General features: G+C 43.0%; 2 protein-coding genes and 2 non-coding genes across 10 annotated transcripts; 1 reads left to right on the top strand and 3 right to left on the bottom strand.

Moving 5' to 3' along the window:
• Nucleotides 1–284: 284 nt before the first annotated feature.
• Nucleotides 285–9,311, bottom strand: LOC120054986 (nuclear autoantigenic sperm protein-like). Of its 5 annotated transcripts, XR_005477651.1 has the most exons (15): nt 9,134–9,311; nt 8,075–8,119; nt 7,821–7,934; nt 5,970–6,050; nt 5,737–5,846; nt 4,762–4,808; nt 3,625–3,698; nt 3,439–3,512; nt 2,857–3,045; nt 2,332–2,498; nt 2,020–2,094; nt 1,800–1,874; nt 1,279–1,404; nt 866–955; nt 285–728 (listed from the first exon to the last, which is right to left on the bottom strand). XR_005477651.1 is itself a non-coding variant. In XM_039002790.1 (14 exons), exons 1-14 carry the CDS (start codon nt 9,169–9,171, stop codon nt 923–925), a joined length of 1,248 nt encoding a protein of 415 aa, XP_038858718.1. In that variant the 5' UTR covers nt 9,172–9,311; the 3' UTR covers nt 787–922. The 5 variants fall into 5 exon arrangements, 4 of the variants coding, with proteins under 4 accessions (XP_038858718.1, XP_038858719.1, XP_038858720.1 ...); XM_039002790.1 differs by lacking the exon at nt 285–728 and having other exon boundaries at nt 787–955; XM_039002791.1 differs by lacking the exons at nt 285–728; nt 9,134–9,311 and adding an exon at nt 8,981–9,055 and having other exon boundaries at nt 787–955.
• LOC120055220 lies at nt 2,604–2,730 on the bottom strand. Its single transcript, XR_005477674.1, has one exon. It is a non-coding gene; the product is annotated as a small nucleolar RNA SNORA16B/SNORA16A family (small nucleolar RNA).
• A 222-nt stretch (nt 9,312–9,533) lies between the features above and the next one.
• Nucleotides 9,534–9,606, top strand: trnar-acg. Its single transcript has one exon. It is a non-coding gene; the product is annotated as a tRNA-Arg (tRNA).
• A 382-nt stretch (nt 9,607–9,988) lies between these two features.
• LOC120054553 (aldo-keto reductase family 1 member A1-B-like) lies at nt 9,989–15,163 on the bottom strand. Of its 3 annotated transcripts, none has more exons than XM_039001998.1 (9): nt 15,005–15,163; nt 13,989–14,090; nt 13,747–13,866; nt 13,287–13,438; nt 12,801–12,996; nt 12,046–12,245; nt 11,406–11,478; nt 11,059–11,145; nt 9,989–10,760 (listed from the first exon to the last, which is right to left on the bottom strand). In XM_039001998.1, the coding sequence occupies exons 2-9, from the start codon at nt 14,082–14,084 to the stop codon at nt 10,695–10,697; spliced, it is 990 nt and encodes a 329-aa protein (XP_038857926.1). In that variant the 5' UTR covers nt 14,085–14,090; nt 15,005–15,163; the 3' UTR covers nt 9,989–10,694. The 3 variants fall into 3 exon arrangements, with proteins under 3 accessions (XP_038857926.1, XP_038857925.1, XP_038857927.1); XM_039001997.1 differs by having other exon boundaries at nt 15,052–15,163; XM_039001999.1 differs by lacking the exon at nt 15,005–15,163 and adding an exon at nt 14,178–14,289.
• Between the last annotated feature and the right edge of the window lie 8,406 nt (nt 15,164–23,569).

Genomic DNA, 23,569 nt, shown 5'->3' with positions numbered 1-23,569 from the left:
GTAGTTCCAAACTACCATCTAAGAATGGGGGCCTTCAATTCTGCAGAAATGTATTGGTACCCTTCCTCAGATCTGTGCCTTGACAATCCTGTTGGAGTTCTACGGACAATTCCGTCGACCTCAGCTTGGTTTTTGCTCTAACATGCACTGTCAACTGTGGGACCTGAGGTGTGCCTTTCCAAAACAATGATCTTCAATGGAAAGAGGATGCACTGTCAAGTCTCAAAGCAAAGGATCTGAATACATTTGCAAAAATGTCTACAAACAGTCACTTTCTCATGGGGTAGTGTGTGTAGATTTATTTCATTTAAGAGCAAAGTTGTAACGTAACAAAATGAGGATACAGTCAAGGGGTCTGAACGCAGATGTTTTCGGCCTGGATTGCTTTATTAGACTGTTGGATACTGCCTAAATGTGTTGTGACACCATAGACATTTAATATATCCTATGTTAAGAATAATTGGTTAACCCTGATCCTACTTGGACACAGATCCTAGTTAACCTTTGACTATTATAGCCCCAAGCCAGAACAGTGACAGCCCAGCCAGCTCAGACACGCCACCACCCCACCCTCAATACAGACGAGTATCGTGTACAGCAATCTAAAAACGGATGAGTGATTAAAAAAATAAATAAAATAGGGTCAAATGACCTCCCTGTAGGTTGTGCATCAGACCCTGGGAAAACATGCCGACAGCTACCCAGACAAATTACTAACCACTTGGTACCTAAAAAAAAAAAAATTATACGGTCACCAAAAGTAGAATTAATTCTGAAGACAAGCGATTCAGATATGCAAATATTGAACTTTTATTACTACAAGTATATAAAAAATGTCAGCAAGTGAGAGAATGTTCATATTTACAGAAACAAGTGTTAGGGGACAGGCATGCTCTGCTGGCTGGCTGATCAGGAAGTCAAATCACGCAGGAGAGTCAGAGGACGGCTTGGCAGGCTATGGGAAAGGAAGAAAAATAATCAAACAGCATTAGTCGATCAGAAAGTTAAATGCCTGAACACCACTTTAATCCAGAATAACCTACCATCCCTGTCAGGGGTCCATTAATACTGTGGAGATTAATCAGTTGGAGAATTTATGAAACCTATACTAGTCTTGGTCACGTGTCATAGCACTCCGGTCTGTTCAAATGGGGGGGGGGGGGGACAAAAAAAAAAAACTGCCTAGGGTGGGGTCCCCTTCCTCAAGATACCACCAATATCAACTTCCGGCGCTGCACCCAACTCCACTGAGAATGAGTTATAACCCTATCAACTCGCCTCCTGTGCCCCTTTCTCCTGGACTTCGTTGCTGGCAGAGCCGGAGTCTCCGCTGCCATTAACTGTAGTTTCCTGCTTGTTCTTTTTAGCATCTGTGTCCTTTATGGGGCTCTCCTCCATTTTCCTCTGTACAGGAACACAAACCAAAGTCAGCTTCTCAACATTACCTCCCTCACCTCTACTGTAACCTGCTCTAACGTTGCCACACGATCACAAAGCCACTGCACCACAACCAAAAAACCTAGACAGGAATAACGCTCAAAAGGAGAGAGTGGCATGAAAGCAAAGAAACCCCCACTGGGGCAGTGGTCACCCTCAGAACTAAGAGAAAGCAAGAAATTCATGCAACATGAACATACTAGTAAAGGGGGCATGAATTGATTGGACTTGGAGTCTACTAGTCACAGGCAGAGCACAGTAACCTATAGACCAGGACATGATCAGCATCTAAACGTCACTGCCACCCCAGGCTGAGACTAGTAGTAAGTAGCAGAGTTAGAGGTCAGGCAGGAGTGCCTAACCTTTTTCCTGACCAGGTGGGAAATGTCTAATGCAGAGTTGGAGGACGCACCATCAGCTGCTGACGTGACAGCGATCTGAAACACAGGACAAGGGAATTGGTAATGAACATCAGCCTGCTTACTAAAGTAACTGACATAGGTAATTTGTTTCAGTAGGGACAAGGTTTCATTCCAGGTGCAAGAAACATTTAAGATGGACTTCAAAAACAGACAAAATGACCTGACTGGCTTCGAATGCTGATGGTCCACTTGTTTCTGCTGAAGCTGGGAATGCTGATGAAGTAGAGGCCCCGGCCTGGAAGAGAGCATAAACCCACAGATCAATTGGAGAAACTAGCTGGATCCTCAACTTTCTCATTAGAAGTCAAGTGGACTGGACTTCTTCCTTGATCAATAAATATTTACTAGAACTGCTATACCAAGTAATAGTCATTAGGACACATTTTAGATTAACAGGAGCATTTATTGGACAAGTCCTTTCCCGTTTGACGACCAACACTGATCCTAGCCAGTATCCCACTGGTAGTCTCACCAGGGTCTGTTGTATGGCCACGGAGGCCGATCCTGCCGTCCTCTGACTCTCCTTGGCGTCCTCCACCTTCTCAGCAATGTCAGGCAGCAGCAGCTTCAGCTCCTCCAGCTCAGTCTTCCCCTCCTCAGCACCATTCTCACCCTTGTCAAGCACCTCCTGGAGCATGGCTAGACACAGAAACAAGGTATGCAAGTGACAGGTCAGAGATCGACATGTCATAGCTAGTGCTGTATCATGACTGCGCAGGTAGCTTTGAATCAAGTACAAAAAGTTAATGTCTTCAACCAAATTGTTGCTGATAAGATACCAGAAACCCACAACATTCAGTAAAATATGCTTTTGGCTCATTAACCAACTCAGCTGGGATAGTAGGCCGAATCAGATTCGATAAGGGCCGATGAGTTTATAAGAACCCCCCCTTTCCCAAATTGGTAACATTGGACTAGCAACACCTAGGCTGTGGGTTGAAACACTAAAATGCATAGATAAGTCTTCTAAAAAGCACGTCATATATATCCATCTTACCCAGGCGGCCCTCAATGACCTTGACAGAGCTGCTGTAGTGCTGGATGGCATGGCTGTACTGGCCTGTGTAGCAGTAAGTCATTCCCAGCTGGTAGTGAGTCTCAGCCAGCAGGCGGCTGTGGGTGGGCAGGTGCTTCAGCTGCAGGGCCAGGCAATCCTGGAAGTCCTCCACCGCTGCAGGGTAGTTACCTGGGAGAGGCAGTGCCAAGCTGAGTATGAAGTGATTATAACTAGAAACACATCTGTCGTGTGGTGCAAGGATTTAAGACATGAGGTAGAGCAGGGTTTCCTCACCCTGCTCCTCCAGTAACCACAACAGTATACATTTACTGTAACCTGGACAAGCACACCTGAGTCAACTAATCACCAAGCTCTCAATGAGGTGTTTGTCCAGGGCTACACCAAAAACATGTACTGTTGGGGGGGGTACTCAGGGACCAGGGTCAGGAAACATGTAGAGGGAAGGGCAAGCTGACCTGAAATGGAGTCTGAAGTCAACATAACTACATGGCTGTGTTCAGTAGGGCATGCTGTAGCAAAACATTTTAAAACCCTACAAGGACCAGCACATAAAGAACATACCAGATTCAGCACCAACTTCTCCCAGCTTCAGATAGGCCTGAGCTGCCATCAATTGGTCCGCCTCATTCTCCTTCCTGTTTGGATGAGGTGGTAAGGGGAAGCAGGTTTATGTTAATCCATGGAAATCATGTACACTAGGAAGTTTGTGACAGCCTTTTACAGGGAGCACTCGGAGGCTGAGTTTACCTTTTATAGATGACCTTGGCAACCTCCAGCATCTCCCAGGCCAGCTGCAGGTTACCTACTTCCTCTTCACTCTCCTACAAGAGATGGAAGAGTCAAACAAGGTTAGACGTTACAGAAACACTATATACACACAAAAGTATGTGGACAACCCCTTCAATTTAGTAGATTCTGCCATTTTAGCCACCTTTCCAACAAGCCAAATTTCTGCCCTGCTAGAACTGCCCTAGTCAACTGTAAGTGCTGTTAAGTGGAAAAGTCTAGGAGCAAGAAAGGCTGAGCTGTGAAGTGTTAAGCAACAAACTCAGAAAGGGACTGCCAAGTGCTGAAGAGTAGAGATCGGCCGTCGTAACGCACACCGAGTTCCAAACTACCTCTGGAAACAGTCAGCACAATAACTGTTCGTCGGGAGCTTCAGGAAATGGGTTTCCATGGTCGAGCAGCCGTACACAAGCCTAAGATCAGCACTCTTGACATTGCATGGTGGAGTAGTGTAATCTTGCCGCCATTGGATGGAGCAGTGGAAACTTGGTCTCTAGTGATGAATCACACTTCACCATCTGGCAGTCCAATGGACAAGGCTGAGTTTAGCTGATGCCAGGAGAACACTACCTGCCCAAATGTATAGTGCCAACTGTAAAGTGGGGGAGGAAGAATGGTCTGAAGCCGTTTATGGTCCGAGCTAGGCCCCTTAGTAACAGCATACACTGACATTCAAGATGATTCTGTGCTTCATATTTATTGCAACATTTTGGGGAAGGCCCTTTGTTTCAGCATGACAACACCCCATGCACAAAGCGAGGTCCATAAAATAAATTGTAGGGATCGGTGTGGAAGAACTTGGTTGACCTGCACAGAGCCCTGACCTCAACCCAGTCGAATTGGCACACCGACTGCAGCCAGGCCTAAATGCCCAACCTCACTAACGCTCGTGGCTGACTAGAAGCCAGTCCACACAGAAATGTTCCAACATCTAGTGGCAAGCCTTCCCAGAAGAGTAGAGGCTGTTATAGCAGCAAAGGGGGGGGGGGGGACCAACTCCATATTAACACCCATGATTTGAATAAAAAGTAGGTGTCCACATACTTTAGGTCATGTAGTGAGTCTTCATAAATTCATTGTGACAAAGGGATATCTTACCTCGTCTTCAGCAGTGCCTTCCCCTTCATCTTCGTCATCATCATCATCTAAGGGTGGAGGCCAAGAGAACAGTAAGCCTAAGATGCAGTTGTACATGTCAGGAAAACCAATGACTAACTGTACATAACCAGAGACTGAGGAAAAGCTTGTCTTTAGTATTAATGTGACAGCAGTAGTTCAACGGTGCAGTGTAAAACTTCAATTTGCAAGAGAATAGTTCATTTACAATCCCTTTACAGCCCTACTGTAGATTAAACAGCAATTGTGCAAAATCCACATCTAACGTCCTTCCGTCCCAATCCACGTGGTGCACCCAAACAGAGTCCTACACCAAGTCTACCTTCACCCTCCTCCATCTTTTCCTCAACTTCTTTGCCATTTCCATTCTGCTCTTCAGTCTTCACATCTTCCGCTTTCCCTTCAGGAGTCTTCTCCACCCCATTCACAGGTTTGAAATGCTCATTCCTGTTCTTGACAGGAGACTTGGCAGCACCCTCGGCAGCACCCTCTTCCTCTGCCGTTGTTTCCATCTTCCCCTTTGGCTCATTTGCCCCATCTTCCACATGAGTGGTTTCCTTCTCGGCCATTGCGTCATAGACCTGCATTCGAAGCTCGTCCCTGGTTTCCTCTGAACCAGATGCATGAAACCTTATTACATTGTTCACTACTATGCTATTAATGAGCGCGTTTGTAAAAAATAAATCTCCCTCTGTGCCATGAGCATGAACAGGCCCCCCCACCCCCTCAGTGAAATGAGCCGACTGATGAATGTGGCCCATTCCCTCTCAGATATAAGACGGCCATTAGAGGGCACCACCTTGCCCAGTGACAGGGGGCCTATAATTTCACATCATAATGACACTTAACCTACCAACAAAACAAGCAAGTTTGGCACTGTACAAGTCAATTGTACCAGAGAAATGTAACAAGCAGCCATGAACAAAATGGTGGTCAGGTTGAGAAGCTACTGCTCACCAGCCAAGTTGTCAGCGCTCTCAAACTTGGAGTTCTCCTGCTTCTCCCCCTCTTCAGATGACTCCTCAGGGACTCCCTCCAGAGCATCACCCAGGACAGTGTTCTCCATCCTGCACCACCACAAGCAGCCATTTAATTTGAATATACATAACTCAGAGCATGGTGCTGGCAACAGCTGTTTAACTGCAAACTGAACACATGTACAGCACATCCAGTATCCTACTTCCACTTACCTGGCAAGCTCCAGCAGAGACTTCCCACACAGGAAAAAGGCCTCTCCACATTCATCTGCAGTGTCCCCATACCGCTCAGCCCTGAGGGAGAAGGGAATACAGCGTTTACTGGCTGAGGTCAGCTCATTGGCTAAACAGCCACATCACACCAGCCAAACATCTTCACCATTAGTCTGGATTTGCCTCCCTCTCCAGCATATTTTGTTATGCCAACAAATGGTTGGGCCAGCATACATGACCTGATCAAGTTTGATACGCTGGTAAGAGACAATCCAATCATTCGTGATTTAGTTTCATACAACACCCCTCATTTTGACACAAACAACTTCTAAGAAGGCAGATTCAGACTGAATATAAACTCAGCAAAAAGGAAACGTCCATTTTTCAGGACCCGGTCTTTCAAAGAACTCAGAAAAAATCAAATAACTTCAGATCTTCATTGTAAAGGGTTTGAACACTGTTTCCCATGCTTGTTCAATGAACCACAGGTGCATGTTCATTAATTATGGAACGGTCGTCAAGCCACTAACAGCTTACAGACGGTAGGCAATTAAAGTCAGTTATGAAAACTTAGGACACTAAAGAGGCCTTTCTACTGACCTCGAAAAACACCAAAAGAAAGATGCCCAGGGTCCCTGTGTGAACGTGCTGCAAGGAAGCATGTAGATGAGGCCAGGGCAATAAATTGCCATGGCCGTACTGAGAGACACATAAGACAGCGCTACAGGGAGACAGGACAGACAGCTGATCGTCCTCGCAGTGGCAGACCACGTGTAACACCTGCACAGGATCGGTACATCACCGGTGGGACAGGTACAGGATGGCAACAACTGCCCGAGTTACACCAGGAACGCACAATCCCTCCATCAGTGCTCAGACTGTCCACAATAGGCTGGACTGAGGGCTTGTAGGCCTGTTGTAAGACAGGTCCTCACCAGAAACAATGTCACCTATGGTCACAAACCCACTGTCGCTGGACCAGACAGGACTGGCAAAAAGTGCTCTTCACTGACGAGCCATGGGTTTGTCTCACCAGGGGTGATGGTCAGATTAGCGTTGAATGAATGAGCGTTACACCGAGGCCTGAACTCTGGCGTGGGTTCGATTTGGAGGTGGAGGGTCCGTCATGGTCTGAGGCGGTGTGTCACAGCATCATTGGACTGAGCTTGTCGTCATTGCAGGCAATCTCAATGCTGTGCGTTACAGGGAAGACATCCTCCTCCCTTGTGGTACCCTTCCTGCAGGCTCATCCTGACATGACAATGCCACACTGCTCGTTCTCTGTGTGATTTTCTGCAAGACAGGAATGTCAGCGAAGAGCCCAGATCTCAATCCCATTGAGCACATCTGGGACCTGTTGGATCAGAGGGTGAGGGCTAGGGCCATCCCCCCCAGAAATGTCTGGGAACTTGCAGGTGCCTTGGTGGAAGTGTGGGGTAACATCTCACAGCAAAAACAGGCAAATCTGGTGCAGTCCATGAGGAGATGCACAGCAGTACTTAATGCAGCTGGTGGTCACACCAGATACTGACTTACTTTTGACCCACCCTTTTGTTCAGGGACACATTCCATTTCTGTGGAACTTGCTCAGTTGTTGAATCTGGTTATGTTCATACAAATATTTACACATTAAGTTTGCATAAAATAAACAGTTGACAGTGAGGACATTTTTTTGTTGTTGTTGAGTTTATGCATCAAACGTTAGAACAGCAGAATTACCTTCAGGATGAGTTGTCCAGCAATGAAATCAGGTCAAGAGAAAATTCCATTACCAACATCAAATTCACAATAAATGAGCCTCATAACATTTCAAATGCACAGTTAATCCAAGTCATTGGTCTCAGTACTCACAACATGCCACAAGCCTCCTGGAACACGTTGACTGCAGAAACTACGTCACCCATCACCAGATGCCTGTTCCCAGCACCAATCAATTTCTTTGCCTCAGCCATCACGTCGACTGAGCTGTGGTACACGTCGGACAACCAAAATAATATTTTTGTACTTCACTTAAACCTATTGCATTTAAAGTCCCTGTGGAGTGAACTCAAGAACATGTCAAACTTCATAAAATCAGTATAATTTCAGGAAGTGCAGTTTCTCACCTGTCTGCTGCAACAGCACTTGAAGAGCAGGACTTTACTTCCATGCTGAAACAATGTGACATTAATGCAGTCAATTAGAGACTAACATTGTCTAAATAACTTAAACAAAAGTCCATTGTGAAAACCAAATAGTTTTGCTGAGATGCCTGGGTTAAACCTTTTCCGATGCAAGGGCTTAAGGTACCCTTGGAGCAACAACCTCGTTCGTCTGTCAATAGACCTAACGCGCCCTCACACGTAATCTCAGCATGGGAATGACAATTTTTCTATCGGATCCTCTAAAACCTGCTTCGAACGCAAGTGTTTCTCGGGAGTGCAGCCATCCAGGTAACGAGTGTTGGAATAAGAAACTTTTTTTTTTGCAAGTTGACACCGACTTCACTAAAACGACGTTAACGTTGAAACACCTGAACAGCTAAGTGGCCTTCGTAGCTTACGTTTAGGAAAGCTTTTTAAAATGTTCGTAGTTAGCTACCACATGTCACCGCAGCTAGCACGTGCATTTCTTGAGTATTGGTAGGTGAAATTGCTTCTTGCTTTGCTAGCTACCTACTTTAATGCAACTAACGTTAGCAAGCAAAGAGACAATTATCTAACCAGTTCGGGCTAACGAACGTTAGCTGGCTAAAGTAGGTAGTTAACTAATTAGAGCTGACGTTGGCCAAGAAAATTAACGTTATCTAGAAGTGCAACAAAACATCGTCAAATTCTTGTTAACGGTAGCTACCATGCGAATGTAATTCAATTCGTATCCATGCAAACTAGCTAGCCGTAAGACTACGCTAACGTTTCATCTACGGCTAGCGCCATCCTTTAGGTTAAGTGCAACGTTAGCTAGTTGGCCGCCACTGGTCGTGGAGCGGAACGTCTTGCTATGGTGCATGGGATCAATTTATCCATAGTTACCTGTTAATTAACGTTGACTAACTACAAGTTTAGCTAATTATCGGTAGTACACCATAGCTTAAAGACGCTGCTGTAGCTAGTAGGCAAGCAAACAGAACAAAGGCTAGATAACAGCAGAGATGGATGGGCGAAGGCACACACAAATGGGCTCACCTTGCAGAGTTTGAAGCAGCTGTTGTTTCCTCAGGCATGTTAGTGAAGCGACTGAGACTATTTCGTGTAAATTAACACAGATTTGTCCAGGAATATATCTGGTTTAGCGCCTGTTCATTCTTTCACTTTGTTGGCGCTTTTAAATACTGACACGGTGTAATGCTTCCGCTGAACTTTCAACTTGAATTTCACTGAACGCGGGAGATTACATTTAAAGGGGAACTACCATGATACAATGTAACATTCTTATAATCATTGCTTGATCGATCATCTGAAAGGAAGGCCATTCAACTAATCATCAATACATTGCATGTAGCCAACTTTGTTACTGGTAAATACCAAATGTCAATACATTTTATATGCAGAATATATACGGTTATTAAATTATGCGTTCTACAGCGGGCTAGTGGCGCAATGGATAACGCGTCTGACTACGGATCAGAAGATTCTAGGTTCGACTCCTGGCTAGCTCGTATCTTTTTCACGTCCCACATGCTCTTTGACTTTGGATAGTTAGAAATAATAATTGACTGGTAAACGTACAGACAGCACATACCATATATATAGCAAGACCTAGCACAATAAAATAAGCATAAGCTAACATTGAATTGTTCTAAAAGTCAAGTCAGAATCCTGCTTTCATCCACGAGGTGCAGGGATGTCTTCATGACTGGGACATCGGAATGCCTGCTGCAGCTGTGTACTATTCTCCAAATATACTTTATTTTTATAAGAAGCTCAAGCTACTCATGGACTTGCAAGTAGGAAATATCTCTTTATGTTGAGTCGGTTGTAAGCACTGTCGGTTGTGAGCACTGGGCAGCAAGGTGATAGATGGGTTCAATACATTTAAAATACAAAACATATTTTTATTTTATTTAACTAGGCAAGTCAGTTTAAAACATAACACTGCATATCCATAAACATGTCACTTCAGTGCTTTTGTGCAGCCCGAGTCCAAAAGCAGGTCAGACAGAGGTGTTGTTAGACTGTTTCTGCATGTTAACTCTCCATTCATAGTTTTCCCTCCTGGTAAACAAGCATTGTAATTACCCCTCGTCACAAAAGCAAACAACAAATCACTGAAAAGGGCAGTAACAAAAAAAAAAATTATGAAGAACATGCTATGTCCCAATACTCTCAAAAACACCCCTTTTCTTGTCACCCCACACCACCATGACCAATGATCTGAAAGGAGATGGATTTTCCACAACCTTCTTTCCCCTTAAGCCCAACCCTCTTCCTGGAGATCTACTGTCCTGTAGGTTTTCAGTCCAACCCTAATTTAGCGGTTCTGATTCAGCTAGTTAAGGTCTTGTTGAGCAACTAATTAGTAGCATCAGGTGTGTTAAATTAGGGTTGGACTGAAACCCCACAGGACTGTAGATCTCCAGGAAGAGTGTTGGGCAGCACTGCCTTAAATGGCCCCCTTTTCCCTTATCAAATCAGTGGTCAGGAAGGAGGAAGACATTTAATGGAATTGGGACACAGCCTTGGAGGGGGTTCAGGAAGGGGAGTGAGTTCCCAAGGCACAAAATAGGGCAGTAGAGTGGGGAATTGCTCAGTAGGGGTCACTGAAGGGGTAGTGTGGATGTCCTGCATCCCTGGGGACGGGCTTCCCATCAACCTGCAACAACAATTGAAAAAAGTTACAAGCTAGCCAGGAGTCAAACCTAGAATTTCCTTATCCGCAGTCCATTGCGCCACTAACCCACTGAAAACTTTATGGTGAAATGTCAATAGAGACACAGCATTTTGTTTACTTTCTTCTACCAGCTGATTACATACCGCAGATATAGTATCAGCTCACTATACCACATTTAACTATTGTTAGCTGGCCATCATAGAAATTCAATAACAATACTCTCTGGTCTCACTTCTGTTGTACACATATATACCACTAGAAGAGCTCTAAATCCACTCACTGTGATGGTTGGTACAATGTAGCGCCAGCCTCTGTTCAATGCTGTTATACACTTCATCTCTTCCGCTTCAAGGGTAAAGTCAAATACCTGAGGATGCACACATTTAGATTAAGCGTACACTCAGTAGTCAAATAAATCATTATTACATGACTACATGATGGGACTTCTGCAAACAGTTTTATGAGATGGGTAGGAATAGTAGTAGTAGAGTTTTGGTTTCTCGCAGTAGTAGACTGAATTGTGCACCAATTTACAATTATAGATTGTCATCATACAATAGAATACTACAAAACCACAATACTTGTGAAGAAATAGGCTTAGATAACAAAAAAATACAAAATACCCACCTGAATATTCTCTTTGATCCGAGACTCTGTCACACTTTTAGGGATCGTCACTACTCCTCGCTGTGTCTGCCATCTAGCAAAGAGACAAGATGTACATGGTTTAATATGGAGAGAAAAATTGTCTACATGAAGATCAGGATCTGACCACTAGACCATATGACTGTTTGTTTTAGTCATTTATTTAATGAATTATTGTGCTAGGTGGGGAGGTCTTAATATATTTGGTATGTGCTGTGTATACTGGTACATTTATCCTGCCTACCTAAAGAGGAATTGGGAAATTATTGAAAAGAGTTACGAGCTAACCTGGAGTAGAACCTAGAATCTTCTGATCTGTAGTTAGACGCGTTATCCATTGCGTAACTAACGCACTTATTGGCTAAAGGCAAGGTGTGTGTTCTTGTTTGTGTGTTTATTTTACACCCGTCTCACTGTACAGGCCCTGACGCGAGAGGATGTGTTCATCACTTCTCAGTTGTGGAACCCGCTGATAGGCTCATGGCAGAATATCAGCTTATATTCTGTACTTAATCAGTGTATTTAAGGTGTTTTTATTCCTGGCATTTGTTTTTGACATGGGGATGCTGGGTTATCATTGAGTAAAGAGTTCTAGGTTAGAACATTATAGAACATTACTCACCTAAGGATGATTTGTGCTGGGGACTTGTTGTACTTCTTGGCCAGGGTGTCGATTGCTGCTTCATCCAGGAGGACGGGCTCATCAGGATGCTTCCATACCCGATCCGGTGACCCCAGTGGGCTGTACGCTGTAATCACCAGGCCTCTGTCCCGGCAGTGTCCCAGCAACTCCACCTGAGCCAGATACGGATGGCTTTCCACCTGGAAAACAGAGAAACATACAGTGGGCAGTGGGCTAGTGGTGCAATGGATGACTACAGAGCCGAAGATCCTAGGTTTGACTCCTGGCTAGCTTGTAAACTTTTTCAATATTTATTCAACTGATCGTAAGGTAGGGAGGAATAATGTACACACAGCACATGCCACATATCAAGAATTCCCTACCTAGAAAAATAGCTCATAAACCAAACACTCATATGTCGTAATATTTAACAGTCAACAAACACTTGCTGTATTTCTGACAGGGACACAAAGAGACAGTAGGTGGAGGGTTATATGCAAAGGATATTGGAAGATAGATAGTAGCCTGAGAGAATACTGGTTGTGGCAGTGATGAAGAGACAAACATACAAACAAATACAACCACTTTCAGTAGGCTAGTGGCACAATGTATTACACATCTGGCTACAGATTAGAAGATTCTAGGTTAGACTCATGGCTAGCTCAGAAGCTTTTTCAATCGTTGCCCAACTGATCTTTAGGTAGGTAGCAAGGAATAATGTACGCACAGTCAGCACAAGCCACATATCTCCTTACCTGAAGCACAGTCGGTTTGATGTTGGCTACGGAGAGAACGTTGTCTATCTGTTTGCTGTTGAAGTTGGACAGGCCGATAGCCCTGACTAGGCCCTTTCCCACCAGCTTCTCCATGGCAGCCCAAGTCAGCTTGTAGTCGATGTCGTCGTACAGCAGGGTGCCGTCCTCCGACTTGGGGAAAGGAGCGTCACCTTGTCTGGGGAAGAGCAGGCAAAATGTTAACACTGTACAGTCATGATGATCCATGTACATGGTTTAAACATTCAATAGGATGACCATAGAGTTAGTTTAACTACACAGCCACTGTAATGTGAATAGATCATTCAAAAAAATTCTAATAGCAAGTGCACTCAAATCAGATTGAAATCATAAGGAAATTCTGTCTGACAATTCTACACATTTATTTGCTGTAACATGTTCACGTTATTATGCCTCTTTATAACAGAAGCAATGTTGAGTAGGCCAGATCCCATGGAGGCTACTCACTGGAAGGCGTAGGGCCAGTGGATGAGGTATAGATCCAGGTATTCCAGACTCAGCTCCTTCAGTGTCTTCAGCAGAGCGGGCTCCACATCCTCCGGGTGATGCTGTGTGTTCCACAGCTTGGAGGTGATAAACACATCCTCTCGCCTCAAGGCCTGTAAACAGAGACAGGTGTAAATGAAGACCACACAAACCTTTTGACCCATCATTGGGCTAGTAGTGCAATGGGTAATGCGTCTTGACTACAGATTTGAGGTTTGACTCCTGGCTAGCTTGTAACTTATTTAAATCATTCACATGGCAAGCACAATAATAACAGACTGACTCTGTCCATCTCAGTATCTGCCAATGGAGTCTATAGTACTAAGCCTTAGATACCATGTTTCTAGGGCTCTGGTCGAAAGTAGCGCACTAAATTATGGACTAGGGTGCAATCTGGGACGCAACCTTGGTGTTGACTTACTTTGTCAGGGCCAAGTGTCTCCTGCAGAGCTTCTCCGATCTCCAACTCGTTGCCATAGATGGCAGCACAGTCGAAGTGACGGTAGCCAGCCTGCAAGGCCCAGATTACTGCCTGTTTAACCTGGAATACAGCCAACCCAACAAGACAACCACTGCTTACAAAAACCCAAACAGCAAGCTAATATTAATACTACACTGCAGATGAGTTAGGATAAATATTTGATCAAAAAGATTAACACCTACCTTGCCAGGTTCACTCTTCCATGTTCCCAGCCCAAGGAGAGGCATCTTCCGCCCGGTGTTGAGAACTGCAAAGTCATTTTTACCTGCCACTGCCATGTGTACCTGAAGACAAAGCAGAATAAAGATGTCAGTCAGGTAAAGCCTTTGTGATGTTCACATTGTGCATCTCAACATTGTGAAGTGGCTTACTCTTCTTGTGTCCTTCAGATCACTGGTTTGTATTGCCTGTAAGTCTATGGGCCTAACAGGCGAGAAAGATGTTGAAACTTTCAGCTTTTGTGGCCTCCTGCCTACTAGCACACTCCACTAAGCCTCCTGTCCATGGCTCATATGAACTGCTGCTGACTATCACATGACTTCCTTCCTGACCATAGCATGCGTGGAAAGTCGCGCCTCTGTGTCAACAGCTGCACGAGACCTGACCACACCTGGACCCTTCTACTGTACTCTTTCTCAGCTAATAGTATTGATACCATTTTCAGCTAAATCAAACTGTCATTGTGAAATGTCATACAATAACAATAGCTTTATTACCATGGCCAGTAGAAATATCGAATCTGATCAATAATCACGATGCGCAATCTGGAGCAGAAACCGGCTGCGGTCAGACCAAAGCATGTCTGCAATCTATTGGTAATAAACGAGGTAGGGTGGACGAAGATAGAAATGTTCCTGTCTGTCAGTCAGAGGTGCAATGCCAGATATCAGATAGATAATGCACAAAGGCAATATTCCAACAAATTGACATTTCATCGATAAATAATATTTCATGCATGCTTAAAGAAGCAAGCGATACAAATGTAATTCAGTGCTATGATGATCTCGATGTCACTTACGTATCATTTCCTCTACATTCTTATTCTCGATTTAACGTTATGCTTTCATTTTTTGATAGTCAATTCACCTGCCTTATGCAACATATACGATTGAGAATCTGATCCAAGCAGATGTTATGTGCTGCATATTCGCCCAGTCAGTGCACCCTAATTTAAATGAAACCAACAAAATACACTCACTGTCGAACAAAACGTCGAGTAGCTGTATTCATAAACATCCCACTTACTGGTATCAATCTTCAAAATATTAAATAACACTCTTCTTCAAAGCCCTGGCCACAAATGGTCCAATTTTAGCTGTTCAACAAAATACGACTTCATTTTGCTGATATTTCCGTTTCCAGGGTTTGATTCAAGAGGGCTGTCACCATAGAGATATATAGACTACTCATAATGGATATTTAAGCAATAACGCCAGAGGGGTGTGATATATGGCCAGTATACCACTGCTAAGGGCTGTTCTTATGCACACAACATGGTGTGCCTGGATACAGCCATTAGCTGTGGTATATTAGCCATATACCACAAACCTCCGAGGTGCCTTATTGCTATTATAAATTGGTTACCAATGTAATTAGAACAGTAAAACAAAAGTTTTGTCATACCAGTGGTATGCAGTCTGATATACCATGGCTTTCAGCCAATCAGCATTCAGGGCTCGAACCAACCAGTTTATAAAGCCCATTTTAACATGGACATTGAGGGCTTCCACCATACTTCTGCCATTTTCAAGTAGTAAAAGTAGTCAACTGGGTGGTGATCACTTATGTATATAAACTCCAGATTTCTGATGCTATGCATTGGCCATTAAAAGGCTTTGATGCCACTGGACGGCCATATTGGCACTCCCAAGTAGGAGCAGTCCACCATATGAATGAGGGACAGTACCATTAGTAATCTCTAAACAAATTAGTTAAAATATATATATATTTTTTTAAATATCATTATTTTATTTGTATGTTTAGCTCACATAATATAATTTCAAAGTATGCATTAATGTATCTGTAATATAATAAATGTGGTAAAAACAAATGTAGACATTAATAAATGCATTTTCTATAGCTTCCAAAATGTTTTTTACAACGGTGAGGGAGTGCCAAGATGGAGGCATTTATTGGTGGGGATTCCTATGGGTTGTAGCCTCAATGGCACTGCCCGTGCGATCACAGATATAAAGATGAGTCCTCTATATATCTCTATGGCTATCACAGTCCGTCCAAAGGGCTTCATTTTTCTGTGCAAGAAACCATCTAGATTTAACAAATTATTTATATATACACTAGAATATTTTTGGGGGGCGCTGTGTTGAAGCCAACGCGCCTCCATCTTGGCACTCCCTCATCACTGTAGAAAAACATATTTTGGAAGCTATAGAAATCTATTTATTAATGTCTACATTCGTGTTTGCCACCTTTGTTCTATTACATACATCTTAATGCATAATTAAAAATTATATTATGTGAGCTAAACAAAAAAAAAACTTTTCCTTTAAGTATAATACTTAAATATATGTCATTTTTTCCCTTGTAACATTTAATTGAAATACTGTAGAATTCCATTCATTCATATGTAGGACTGCTCCAACCACTGCTTGGTTTTAAACTAATTGGTATGACAAAACATTTGTTTTTACTGTTCTAATTACATTGGTAACCAGTTTATAATAGCAATATTTTACCCCCAATTTTGTGATTACAATCTTGTGTCATCGCTACAATGGGCTCGGGAGAGGCGAAGGTTGAGTCATCTGAAACATGACCCGCCAAAACACACTTCTTAACCCAGAAGCCAGCTGCACCAATGTCGGAGGAAACACTATTCAACTGATGACTGTGGTCAGCCTGCAGGCTCCCGGCCCGCCTCAAGGAGTCGCTAGAGTGCGATGAGCCAAGTAAAGCCCCGCCGGCCAAACCCTCCCCTACCCCATACGACTCTGGGATAATTGTGCGCTGACCTATGGGACTCCCGGTCACAGCCGGTTGTGACATAGCCTGGGATCGAACCCAGGTCTGTAGTGGCACCTCAAGCACTGCAATGCAGTGCCGTAGACCACTGCGCCACTCGGGAGGCCCCAAAACCAATTAGATTTTAAAGCTAGCTTTGAGTTAGCTTGCTTAAAGGGATTGTTCACCTAAATTACAAAATAACATTGATTTCCTTACCCTGTACACAGTCTATGGACAAGGACAAGCTATGACAGCAAGCCATGCTTTGGTTTAGTTTCCCTGGCAATGTTTTAGCATTTTTGACACAATTCACATTCAAGTCATAGTACCTACAGAGCCTTCGAAAAGTATTCAGACCCCTTGACTTTTTCCACATTTTGTTACATTACAGCCTTTTTCTAAAATTGCTTAAATTGTTTTTTTCCCCCTCATCAATCTACACACAATACCCCATAATGACCAAGCAAAAACAGGTTTTTAGAATTTTTAGCTACTTTATTAAAAAAATAACTTAACTATGACACTTACATAAGTATTCAGACCCTTTACTCAGTACTTTGTTGAAGCACCTTTGGCAGCGATTACAGCATCGAGTCTTCTTGGGTTTGACAATAAAAGCTTGGAACACCTGAATTATGTAAAATGTCAATAAAATTAGGTTGCTGTTACTCCCGTCCATACATCTGTTGCAGAATGCAGCCTTTTGACAGCATGTACTAAAGTCGATATAATTGTTCAGCAGTCTTATGGCTTGGGGGTAGAAGTTGTTAAGGAGCCTTTTGGTCCTAGACTTGGCGCTCCGCTACCGCTTTTCTCTGCTACCACACGGCAAGCAGTACCGGAGCGCCAAGTCTAAGACCAAAAGGCTCCTTAACAGCTTCTACCCCGATACCATAAGACTGCTGAACAATTAATCAAATGGCCACCGGACTATTTACATTAACCCCCCCCCCATTTGTTTTTGAACACTGCTGCTACTCGCTGTTTATCATCTATGCATAGTCACTTCACCCCTACCTACATGTACAAATTACCTCTAACCTGTACCGGTACTGGTATGTAGCCTTGTTATTGTTATGTTATTGTGTTACTTTTTATTATTTTTTACTTTATTTTATTTGGTAAATATTTTCTTAACTCTTCTTGAACTGCACTATGGGTTAAGGGCTTGTAAGTAAGCATTTCACAGTAAAGTCTACACTTGTGTATTCGGCGCATGTGACAAATAAAGTTTGATTTAATCGACACTTGCATTAGTCCCCTCGTTTGGTGATTGGCATTTAGGCTGTGACAACAAAAAGGCAGCAGACAGACCTACAGTATGTTTTAGCAGGGATGTTTGGTAGGGTGACCTAATTTGTAAATTTAAATAATTTTGTCAATCAGATTGTGAACCCAAAGCAGTGGCAACTCGTCATTCAGGGCAGGTGGGGCAGAGTTCGAGACAGCAGGTGCTACCTTGTCCGGGACAAGGTAGCACGTCCAGTGAATAGGTCAGGGTTCCCTAGCCACAGGCAGAACATTTGAAACTGGAGGAGCAGCAAGACAGGAGAATTACACCAGATATAACAGACTGACCCTAGCCCCCTGGCACATAGACTATTGCAACATAGATACTGGATACTGAGACAGGGGTGGGTTGGGGGACACTGTGGCCCCGTCCCGACAATACCCCCGGACAAGGCCAACTGGGCAGGATATAACCCCACCCACTTTGCCAAAGCACAGCCCCCACACCACTAGAGGGATATCAACAGACCACCAACTTACTACCTTGAGAAAAGGCTGAGTATAGCCCACGAAGATCTCCTCCACCGCATGAGGCCAAGGGGGCGCAAAACCGGACAGGAATATCACGTCTGTGACTCAACTCACTCAAGTGACGCACCCCTCCTTGGGGCGGCATGGAAGAGCACTAGTAAGCCAGTGACTCAGCCCCTGTAATAGGGTCAGAGGCAGAGAATCCCAGTGGAGAAAGGGGAGCCGGCCAAGCAGAGACAGCAAGGGCCGTTCGTCGCTCTAGTGCCTTGCCGTTCACCTTCGATACCCCTGGGCCAGAATACACTCAATCATAGAACCTACTGAAGAGATGAGTCTTCAGTAAAGACTTAAAGGTTGAGACCGAGTCTGCGTCTCTTGCATGGATAGGCAGACCATTCCATAAAAAATGATCTCTATAGGAGAAAGCCCTGCCTCCAGCTGTTTGCTTAGAAATTCTAGGGACAATAAGGAGGCCTGCGTCTTGTGACCGTAGCGTACGTGTAGGTATGTACGGCAGGACCAAATCGGAAAGATAGGTAGGAGCAAGCCCGCGTAATGCTTTGTAGGTTAGCAGTAAAACCTTGAAATCAGCCCTTGCCTTAACAGGAAGCCAGTGTAAGGAGGCTAGCACTGGAGTAATATGATCAAATCTTTTGGTTCTAGTCAGGATTCTAGCAGCCGTATTTAGCACTAACTGAAGTTTATTTAGTGCTTTATCCGGGTAGCCGGAAAGTAGAGCATTGCAGTAGTCTAACCTAGAAGTAACAAAAGCATGGATATATTTTTCTGCATCATTTTTGGACAGAAAGTTTCTGATCTTTGCAATGTTACGTAGATGGAAAAAAGCTGTCCTTGAAACAGTCTTCATATGTTCGTCAAAAGAGAGATCAGGGTCCAGAGTAACGCCGAGGTCCTTCACAGTTTTATTTGAGACGACTGTACAACCATCAAGATTAATTGTCAGATTCAACAGAAGATCTCTTTGTTTCTTGGGACCTAGAACAAGCATTTCTGTTTTGTCCATGTTTAAAAGTAAAACGTTTGCAGCCATCCACTTCCTTATGTCTGAAACACAGGCTTCTAGCGAGGGCAATTTTGTGGCTTCACTATGTTTCATTGAAATGTACAGCTGTGTGTCATCCGCATAGCGGATTAACATTATGTTTTCGAATGACATCCCCAAGAGGTAAAATATATAGTGAAAACAATAGTGGTCCTAAAACGGAACCTTGAGGAACACTGAAATTTACAGTTGATTTGTCAGAGGACTAACCATTCACAGAGACAAACTGATATCTTTATGACAGATAAGATCTAAACCAGGCCAGAACTTGTCCGTGTAGACCAATTTGGGTTTCTCTCCAAAAGAATGTGGTGATCGATGGTATCAAAAGCAGCACTAAGGTCTAGGAGCACGAGGACAGATGCAGAGCCTTGGTCTGACACCATTAAAAGGTAATTTACCACCTTCACAAGTGCAGTCTCAGTGCTATGATGGGGTCTAAAACCAGACTGAAGCATTTCGTATACATTGTTTGTCTTCAGGAAGGCAGTGAGTTGCTGCGCAACAGCTTTTTCAAAAAAAATTGAGAGGAATGGGAGATTCGATATAGGTCGATCATTTTTTATATTTTCTGGGTCAAGGTTTGGCTTTTTCAAGAGAGGCTTTATTACTGCCACTTTTAGTGAGTTTGGTACACATCCGGTGGATAGAGAGCCGTTTATTATGTTCAACATAGGAGGGCCAAGCACAGGAAGCAGCTCTTTCAGTAGTTTAGTTGGAATAGGGTCCAGTATGCAGCTTGAAGGTTTAGAGGCCATGATTATTTTCATCATTGTGTCAAGAGATATAGTACTGAAACAGTTGAGTGTCTCCCTTGATCCTAGGTCCTGGCAGAGTTGTACAGTCTCAGGACAACTGAGCTTTGGAGGAATACGCAGATTTAAAGTGGAGTCCGTAATTTGCTTTCTAATGATCATGATCTTTTCCTCAAAGAAGTTCATGAATTTATTACTGCTGAAGTGAAAGCCATCCTCTCTTGGGGAATGCTGCTTTTTAATTAGCTTTGCGACAGTATCAAAAATAAATTTAGGATTGTTCTTATTTTCCTCAATTAAGTTGGAAAAATAGGATGATCGAGCAGCAGTAAGGGCTCTTCAATACTGCATGGTACTGTCTTTCCAAGCTAGTCGGACGACTTCCAGTTTGGTGTGGCGCCATTTCCGTTCCAATTTTCTGGAAGCTTGCTTCAGAGCTCGGGTATTTTCTGTACACCAGGGAGCTAGTTTCTTCCACAAACTTCAAAGTGTTTCCTTTCAAATGGTATCAAGAATATGCATATCCTTGCATCAGGTCCTGAGCTACATGTAGTTAGATTTGGGAATGTAATTTTAGGTGGAAATTTAAAAAAAGGGTCAGATCATTATAATGTTTACATATTTTGCATTACTCATCTCATATGCATATACTGTATTCTATCCTATTCTACTGTATCCTAGTCTATGCCGCTCTGACATTGCTCGCCCAAGTATTTATATATTCTTAATTCCTTTACTTTAGATTAGTGTGTATTGTTGTGAAATTGTTAGATATTACTTGTTAGATATTACTGCACTGTTAGAGCTAGAAACACAAGCATTTCGCTACACATGCAATAACATCTGCTAAACACGTGTATGTGACAAATAAAATTGTATTTACATTTTATAGTAAGAAAATGGAGAATCCATGTAAATGTTCCAACTCAAGGTGTCAGAAAAGAAAAAACATAAAAAATGTTTTCACGTGACCCATCCAGTGTACTGTAAACCTATATTTTTTAAATGGCACCCCCCCTCCCCCGTCATAGATTCAACTCTAAATAATGTTTACAACCACAAATAACAATAACTGTAGCGACCCAGTGTTTATAAATGTGGATATCGACTTTGCCACTTCAGCATGCTTTTGTGGCACAGCCGATGCCATGCAGAGCTAAGGGCTAGATGGTTGAGGGTTTGTAGACCACCACTGACGAGCTCACTCTTCCTGCCTGTTTCATTAACCCACACTACGATCCAAGCCGGCTATAGACAATATTTCTAATTATATAAAATATATGCAACAGATTTTCCACCAACAGGTTTTTGTGCCAACAGGTTTCTGTACACAACCAATAAACAAAGCATACGGACTTCGGGCATTTCAATATCATGGTTTGCGTTTTCTGCAAAAAATGTGGCAAAGAAATTTACTTAATGTCCTGAATACAAAGCGTTATGTTCGGGGAAAACCCAAACACTGAGTACCACTCTTCATATTTTCAATTATGGCGGTGGCTGCATCATGTTATTGGTACTGTATGCTTGTCATCGGCAAGGACTAGGGAGTTTTTTTTGTTGATAAAAAAAAACAGAATAGAGCTAAGCACAGGCAAAATCCTAGAGGACAACCTGGTTCAGTCTTCAGGCACTGGGAGATAAATTCAATAACCTAAAACATAAGGACAAATATACACTGGATTTGCTTACTAAGACGACATTGAATGTTCCTGAGTGGCTTTGTTACAGTTTTGACATAAACTGGCTTGAAAATCTATGGCAAGACTTGAAAATGGCTGTCTAGCAATGATCAACAACCAACTTGACAGAGCTTGAAGAATGTCAAAAAGAATCATGTGAAATATTGTAAAATCCAGGTGTGCAAAGCTCTAGAGACTTACCCAGAAAGACTCACAGCTGTAATCACTGCCGAAGGTGCATCTACAAAGTATTGACTGAGGGGTGTGAATACTTATGTACATTTTATATTCCTGTATTTAAATTTTAATAAATTAGCAAAAATTTCTAAAAACGTGTTTTCACTTTGTCATTGTGGGGTATTGTGTGTAGATGTGCGAGAAAAAAAGGGGGTATGAATATTTTCTGAAGGCACTGTAGTAGGCCTACCCAGGATCGAAGGCTTGGCTTGGCAATCTCAGAATGTCATTAAACTTGTTGGTGTTTTGTAAGAGATATCTCTTTACATTCATGAAATGGCCGCTGCACAGTTTGGATTGATTGATTTTATTTGTCAGTTCAAAAAATTCAAACACACAGTACAAAGTTTTTAAAATGTGTCTGTGATTGCACAATAAATTCAGGACTAGTTTCCATTATGGTCCCTATTATTTACATAAATGCATATACAATTACATAGATTACAGAGATACAAACAACAAAACATTCTACTGTTCACACATTAGCCAGCTTTTGACATGATTTTCAAAAGTGGTTATGGTTAGTATGGCTTTGAGTTACTATGGTAGTTTGCTCCACTCAACAGCAACTTGATCTCCACTGTAAAAAGCATCTAGACATTCTCTCCCATTTCTTTGAGACTAGCAATTGGTTTTCAATAGCGAGATTTGTATAAACCTTGCTGTCTGTCTATCTGACATTTGCGACATTGTTTCAGTATTGAAATTTGATCTCCAGCTGTCTCATAGTAATGAACGTGTAAGGGGTGCGTAATCGGTGGCAGGGAAGTCAGACGCAGGAGAGCAGAATTTGGTAATAGCCGGAGCAGTTTAATAGCAAAACCCATGGCATAAAAATAACAAGAATGATTGGGTACAAAAACCTGTTTCACGCACCAAACAACACGTGCACTTACAATAAACAGTCCCACACAAAGACATGGGGGGGAACAGAGGGTTAAATACACAACAAATGATTGAGGGAATTGAAACCAGGTGTGAGGAAAAACAAGACAAAACACATGGAAAATGAAAAGTGGCTCGATGATGGCTAGAAGACCGGCGACGCCGAGCACCGCACGAACAAGGAGAGAACCCGACTTCGGCAGAAGTCGTGACAGAACATGTTGGGGTCGGGAGTCGGGATGAGACAGACAGGCAGGCAGCTTTTTCTCAGCCAGTCGAAATCATGAATCAGCATAATTTTTATGAATATATACAAAGAAATGTCAATAGAAAACAGGTAAAATGAAAGGAAGTGCAGCTAGTTTGCAGTCTTTCCAGCTTCAGTTTGAATTAATTGTGTTAGCTGTGTTGTTGGC

The sequence above is a fragment of the Salvelinus namaycush genome, chromosome 10 (genome assembly GCF_016432855.1).
Source record: "Salvelinus namaycush isolate Seneca chromosome 10, SaNama_1.0, whole genome shotgun sequence".
NCBI classification, from domain to species: Eukaryota; Metazoa; Chordata; class Actinopteri; order Salmoniformes; family Salmonidae; genus Salvelinus; species Salvelinus namaycush.
The sequence above is the reverse complement of the archived record's forward strand: the minus strand, read 5'-3'. Positions and strand labels throughout refer to the sequence as shown.